At 38.1% G+C, this 6,011-nt stretch overlaps 3 protein-coding genes across 4 annotated transcripts; 2 read left to right on the top strand and 1 right to left on the bottom strand.

Annotated features, from left to right (window-relative positions):
* Nucleotides 1-711: 711 nt before the first annotated feature.
* LOC110849206 lies at nt 712-2,040 on the bottom strand. The gene is made up of 4 exons (XM_022096582.2): nt 1,520-2,040; nt 1,350-1,446; nt 1,173-1,267; nt 712-1,100 (listed from the first exon to the last, which is right to left on the bottom strand). Exons 1-4 carry the CDS (start codon nt 1,577-1,579, stop codon nt 777-779), a joined length of 576 nt encoding a protein of 191 aa, XP_021952274.1. The 5' UTR covers nt 1,580-2,040; the 3' UTR covers nt 712-776.
* Nucleotides 2,041-2,378: 338 nt separating this feature from the next.
* Nucleotides 2,379-3,942, top strand: LOC118432928. Its single transcript, XM_022096612.2, has 2 exons — nt 2,379-3,227; nt 3,337-3,942. The coding sequence occupies exons 1-2, from the start codon at nt 3,213-3,215 to the stop codon at nt 3,841-3,843; spliced, it is 522 nt and encodes a 173-aa protein (XP_021952304.1). The 5' UTR covers nt 2,379-3,212; the 3' UTR covers nt 3,844-3,942.
* Nucleotides 3,943-4,336: 394 nt separating this feature from the next.
* Nucleotides 4,337-5,974, top strand: LOC110849228 (basic proline-rich protein). 2 transcript variants are annotated; one of them, XM_035850899.1, is made up of 3 exons: nt 4,337-4,601; nt 5,172-5,259; nt 5,329-5,974. In XM_035850899.1, the coding sequence occupies exons 1-3, from the start codon at nt 4,513-4,515 to the stop codon at nt 5,851-5,853; spliced, it is 702 nt and encodes a 233-aa protein (XP_035706792.1). In that variant the 5' UTR covers nt 4,337-4,512; the 3' UTR covers nt 5,854-5,974. The 2 variants fall into 2 exon arrangements, with proteins under 2 accessions (XP_035706792.1, XP_021952319.1); XM_022096627.2 differs by having other exon boundaries at nt 4,337-5,259.
* Nucleotides 5,975-6,011: the final 37 nt, after the last annotated feature.

Here is a 6,011-nt window from a genome sequence, read left to right as displayed (position 1 = left end):
TTTTTGCGACACGTGTAAGTAATTTCATTCTCTCTGTCTCTTTAATCTTAGTTCCACAAAGTCTAAAGAACTGATTACACAGGCTTCAAGAAATATATTATGCCGAAATTTCCTTCGGGGTCTACTGACTTTCAGAGATCAAGTTTCCGATTTCTTTGAGATCTCTGACGTAAAAGAAGAGATTGCAGATTTATCTCACGATATTAACAAAGTCAAAAAAGATTGTGTGGCATGTGCCAAGATGAACTTACATTTTACTATATCATGATATTTTAACCAAGATTAAGTGAGCCCACCCACCCACGCGCAGCCAGCCATCAATCCCTCTTCCATTATTATTAGAACGTATCATCATGCTTAACGATTTATTTCGCAACATTTATTAAACCGAGGACGGAAATATAGTGCCTTCGGGGTTAACAAGATTTCAGTTAAGTATTTACTTAAAATACAGACTTGGCTCACTTTTCCAACTAACCAAAACTCTGCTAATCAGCTTAATGGGGTATTGGCAAGTATTGTGGGGCAATTTTTTTCAAATCTCCATTTTTACACTGCACGAGGTTTTTATTCCAGTGCCAACTTTTCCTGTCAACCGACCTGTCGCTTTGTTGCTGTCCGATTTGCTCATTTTTAGCGAAGCGTAACGACGACCTTCATTGTCTCAGCGAATTTTTAATTGCGCGTGCCAATATGCATTTAAAAAAATTGTTTACGACCACTATTCGAATTTTATTTCATACAAAAAAATACGTTAATAACACATTTATTTAAAATCACACAAAATAGTTACTCCACCTTTTCGACGATAACTCCGGCGAGGGTGGAATTGGAACCCCGTCATCGTCATATTGCACCATCGGAGAGTCAAACAAACTTTTGAGATCGTGAATAAATCTCCCCACAAAGAAAATCCCGTAACCCCGAAAAATTATTTCCAAAAGGTCCAACACGATTTGAAATATCTTGAGCGAAATGTCGTTGAAAATGGGTTCATAAAGTAGCACGATAAAATCGACGGAGAGCATTATGAAAAATATTATGCTCAAAATCCTCCACCACATGCATTTCCCTATCATGATTTCTGGATCAGTGGTCATCTAAGTAAGTGAAATTGAAAAATTTTGAAAAATTTTATTTGAATTTTATTTTTTAAAACTTATTTCACCAACATCCATCGTTGCGGTTAAAAGGAGGAACGCGATGACCAGCTGGAGACTTAAAAATCCAAAATTGACAATCCAGTAGAGCAGTGAGATAAAGATATCTGATGAGATTGGCATGATAATAACTTGACTCATTTATTTTTAAGGTGGATCATCATCAAAGTTATGACCGTAATTTCTTACGTTCATTCCGTGAAATGAGGTAGACCACGCTTTGATCTTTATAGTCGTACTGTAACAGCCGAACGACTGCATATGAGACCAAGAACACGGCGAGGAGCTAATAAAAATAGTGCAATTGTAATAGAAAAAGTTTACAATTCTACTCGAAAATATTACTCCATTGAACTTACCATATCCAGGATTGCGATGATTTTAACAGTTTTCCTCCTACTCCATGGATCATCTTGCATTTTTGCTGCGGCACAATTTTATTCTTATTTGTGGTGACTGAGAAAAAATAGGAAAATAAAAGATTTTGCAGCTTGAGATTTTTTCGATGAGTTATTGTTTTCCTTCGGTCGGTTTTACAGCTTTCACTGATTTATGAAGAACTTTATTGATGCGCGTAAAACTGCGAGAAATCAAAAAATTTTGAGCGACAATTCTGCCTTTTTAAAGGGGGACAAGACTCTCAAAAGTCTCAAGTATTTCGTCGCACAGGAAAAATCCATATTTTCAACTGGTTATTGTACACTTGAGAAAAGAATAATAATAATTGTGTCGTCTCTCCTACAGGAAGGAAGGTTCCATTTTAACTGCATACAAGACGAAATAACGCATATATAAATAACGACATTGGTGGTTTGGCAGTGTCACAAGTTGTGTTTATTTTATTGTGAATATGTGGCCAAGTTGGAACTGGATTGATGCACTTGACTCGGTTTTCTCGGTGGCATCGTCTCAAGTACTTGTTGTGTAACTACTTATCTGTCTCGGATCTCATCTGAATAAAAAAATGTATGTACATGATTTTTGCAGACTTTCCCAAACGCAGATTGAATTCAATTCAGTAAATAAGTAAGTGGTGAATAAAACGGAAACGGGTTGTATCCGTTGTCACATTTGGTATCCTATTCTTAGCATTTTTCATCCCATGAGAGTATGAGAGACTAACTGCGTGTACAGACAACAGAGTGCATTTTCATATGCGTCACCACGATCCATGGTGGACAGCGTTGTTGAACGCTGATTTATTCAATGTCACAATTTATCTTTTGTCAATGACGACAAGAGGACAACACTTTAGGAAACTTTTGTGGTATCCATTTCGCCCACGATTTGTGTCGACGTAAGAATCAGGTTCAGGTATCAGGAGGGATCCATCGCATTTAATTAGTTAGAGTTAAAAGGTTTCGATTAATGAGGAAGGTAAAACTCATCGCATAATTGGTTAGGCATGATGTGAGAGATATGATAAGCTTGAGTTGTGCTAATTGACCACTTCTTTAATTTTTACCTCCTACCCCAAAAATTTAGCACATTTTGACAATAAGAGATGTAATTAAAGCCAGGCCTCCAAAAGGGCAAGGAAAAAATGTGTGTCATGTCATCTACTTACTAGTAAATATATTTTCGAAACTTGGCCAGCTCCATGTTCCATCTTGTAGTCAACTAAAGTGCTAAATGCAAATAAATCACTGTACGATTAAGATAACAAGCAGGGATAAGATAAGAACCGTGTTAATAAATAGTGGCAATTAATAACTGTCACTTCCACTCATCGTCTCAAGACGTACAAACAACCTCTCGCAGAGCCTCGGCCTTTGTATGTCGGACCATTTTTGTGGAAAACAACACGACAATTTACTTACTTTCAGAACTTTGCGGCTGAATGTTTAATTAATTTTCGTGATACCTAAACTACCACGATATTTCCTATGTCTGGACATTTAGTCCAGAAAATGCGTCACTTTGAAACCTTTCTTCGACAGATGTGGTATAAAAGGCTGGAACACTTTGGTCAGTCGTACAGCATTTCCAGTAGATCTCTCCTCTTTGCATCACTTTGTAGAAATCTACCAGTAAATCTAGGTCACTATCGATATGCATCGGATTTTGGTGAGTTTTATTTTATTGTAATTAATTAATTAATTTTGGTGAGTTTAGCTTCATTTTATTGTAATTAATTAATTTATTGTACATATTTTTATTTTTAACTTTCTTGCAGAATTTCGTACTTCTCCTGGGCATTGTTCTTTCTTGGTCTTGCAACCAAGTTACTTGTGCCCCATGGCTTTCGCATTATCAACAACCTCAACAACATCAACAATCCTTCTCCAACTCTGGGTTTTGGGGTAACCAACAGCCTAATAAACCCCAGAAATATAATCCCCAAAAACCTCCAAGTGGTGGGTGTAACACGGGTTTTTCAAACAAACCCGCCTTCTCTCAACCCTTCGGACCAGCCCAACTTCCAAACCAGGAAGTGGTCAAGCCCGTCTTTTCTGCCTGGCCGAGACCTTCCCACCTTATAAATAACCAACTTCAGCTGAATCCACCAAGTCAGCAGCAACAGCAGGGTCAATCTGGGGGATGGTCGAGTCCAAACGAACAGTTGCTAAAACCAGTGTTTAGCGCGTGGCCTTCAAAACAGAAGAAACGTCCACTAGTTGATGTCCCATTTACGGTTGAGCTTGTCCCAAACAGTCAAAATAATGGTGGGTGGCGCAAGTGAGAGTAGTGAAACATAAAATTTCAATTTCAAAAGTCTCATGAAATTTGTTCAATTAAAATTCCATTTCGAATAAATTCTAAAATTTTGAGTGAATTTTAATTTTGTATTTTGCATTATTTTCTTTGAAATGTTTGAGAAAATACTGCAATCAAGAAAACTAATAACATTGGATTGCAATTAAGATCGATGGGTTGTTTGCATAGGATGAAGTCAGTGCGATAATTATATCACTTTACGTACGTATTTTCATGCATACTTAATAAAACTCGTCATGTCAGGTGCTTTATTGCACTTCTTTTTCTGCAAGTAATCTCAAATCCATCGCTAATGGGTGTTATTTAACCAACTCAATTATCAAGGCCGTCATATTTACGGGTGCACACAGCATGCATAATTTCAGAACAATCCAGAACACTCCAGCTTTGAGTACTCAAAATTCATAAACAATTTATTCTATTTATGCATCTCATTAAGTAATTGCAAACGATTTACTTTGTGCATCTACCGAGAAGCATATTAAATTTTAATTAAATTAATTAACTCTAATTAAATTCTTTATGGGCAATATCAAATTTGTGTAATATTTGAATTACAAAACTATCTGGTTAATTTTAAGCAGCATTGCAGCGAATTGTGCATTACGCCAAGAACTTGTAAGCCTTGCGACATATGAATCGTGACGCGTTTATTGTTTTCACTAAAAAAACGGATCCCACCTTTGTGTTGATGCAGACCAGGAAACAAATTAAATCAACCAGGTCAAACCAGTCCTGGATTTATTTTCATTTTGTTTTTTGTTGTTTCAAACCTTGCCAGCATTACCATCTTAAACGAAGCACTCGTAAACAAGCCGTTACTTGTAAGCCCAGTAATAAAATCTTTTACGTGCAAATAGCAAATTTGCCCACAATACATACACACAAATGTACATACGGCAGAGTTCCCACGCTTCTGCAAATAATACGATGATAGTAAAAGTTAGTAATGAATGGGTCAAGGATAAGACGAGCCTAAGACTGGTGGTCTGGTCGTAGTAAATTTCTCTCCTGTGCGATAATGTGGCTTATCAATTAATAGAATCAGCCTGAAATGCTCCTCTTTCTTGCAAAAGTTTCCCCAGTAGCATATGCAAAACCTTTTAAGTATTTAAACATATAGTAGCTGCAGGTGGTAATTTGCCACGGGTAAAATTATGTACATGAATGAATGTAAGATGATAGCAGTTTATGAGAAGAGTGTGATGAAATGGACCGTCCGGGTTTACCTGGATAGTGTGAATCATGAGTTTTATGACTATCTAGGTGACTATATAGAAGTCATTTTTACAGGTTTTGCTCCAGTTACAGGTTGATCGGATTTGCATCTCACGATTCACGCAATTTTTGTACCTTGCAAGTTTTCAAAATGAGAGTTTTGGTAAGTACAATAATTTGCATTAATATTGACCTGAAATCATTCATTATCAGCGTACTCAAATCTTTGCAGATTCTTTCCATCTTCATATCAATATTTGTCGTGGTTGAATGCAATCCTGGAGGATGGGGTTGGGAGGAACCACCCCGACCACCACCCACAAAAGGATGGCGACCACACCCTCCTCCCCCAACTAAAGGATGGCGACCACCCCCAACTCCACCGACGAAAGGATGGCGCCCACCTCCTCCTCCCACGAAAGGATGGAAGCCACCCCCACCACCCCCAACGAAAGGTTGGGGCTGGAGTGGCGGTGATAGCATTTTTGGCGATGACGATGTCGACGAAGCTCCCATCATCAAGTTCTACTGCGAAACTTTGCGTCGCATTGTGGACTCTGTAAGCGAATGTCCTCGTCGCCCGTCTCGACCACGACCTCCTTATCACGACGATAACCACGGAGGATATCAGAAGGGTGGAAATCATGACCATCATGGAGGATACGATAAGGGGCATTCAGGCTACGTGGCTCCTCCAAGATCGTATCGAGATGCGAAAAAAGTCTTGGACACAGAGGATTATGATTGGAAATGGTGAAAAGAACAAGTTCCATATCGTAAAATAAGGCAATAAAAAGTGGTCATTTTGTAAAACGTATATGTATAAATCATAATGTTAAGTAGCTTGAATAAAAAATGCACGAAACTGCACACGTCAACTGCCCAAACGCGTCTAACTAGACAGCGTGCACAATT

Source organism: Folsomia candida, unplaced genomic scaffold, assembly GCF_002217175.1.
Source record: "Folsomia candida strain VU population unplaced genomic scaffold, ASM221717v1 Fcan01_Sc004, whole genome shotgun sequence".
NCBI classification, from domain to species: Eukaryota; Metazoa; Arthropoda; class Collembola; order Entomobryomorpha; family Isotomidae; genus Folsomia; species Folsomia candida.
This window is presented reverse-complemented; position numbering and strand designations above follow the sequence as displayed.

Bases quoted from the DNA above. Each gene is read 5' to 3' on its own strand.
- LOC110849206 (XM_022096582.2), bottom strand. From the start codon at position 1,579: ATGCAAGATGATCCATGGAGTAGGAGGAAAACTGTTAAAATCATCGCA. The intron at 1,447-1,519 runs GTAAGTTCAATG...TATTTTTATTAG, and splicing joins TCATCGCAATCCTGGATATG to CTCCTCGCCGTGTTCTTGGT. The intron at 1,268-1,349 runs GTAAGAAATTAC...CAATCTCATCAG, and splicing joins CCTCATTTCACGGAATGAAC to ATATCTTTATCTCACTGCTC.
- LOC110849228 (XM_035850899.1), top strand. From the start codon at position 4,513: ATGAATCGTGACGCGTTTATTGTTTTCACTAAAAAAACGGATCCCACC. The intron at 4,602-5,171 runs GTCAAACCAGTC...TCATTTTTACAG, and splicing joins AAACAAATTAAATCAACCAG to GTTTTGCTCCAGTTACAGGT. The intron at 5,260-5,328 runs GTAAGTACAATA...AAATCTTTGCAG, and splicing joins TTTTCAAAATGAGAGTTTTG to ATTCTTTCCATCTTCATATC.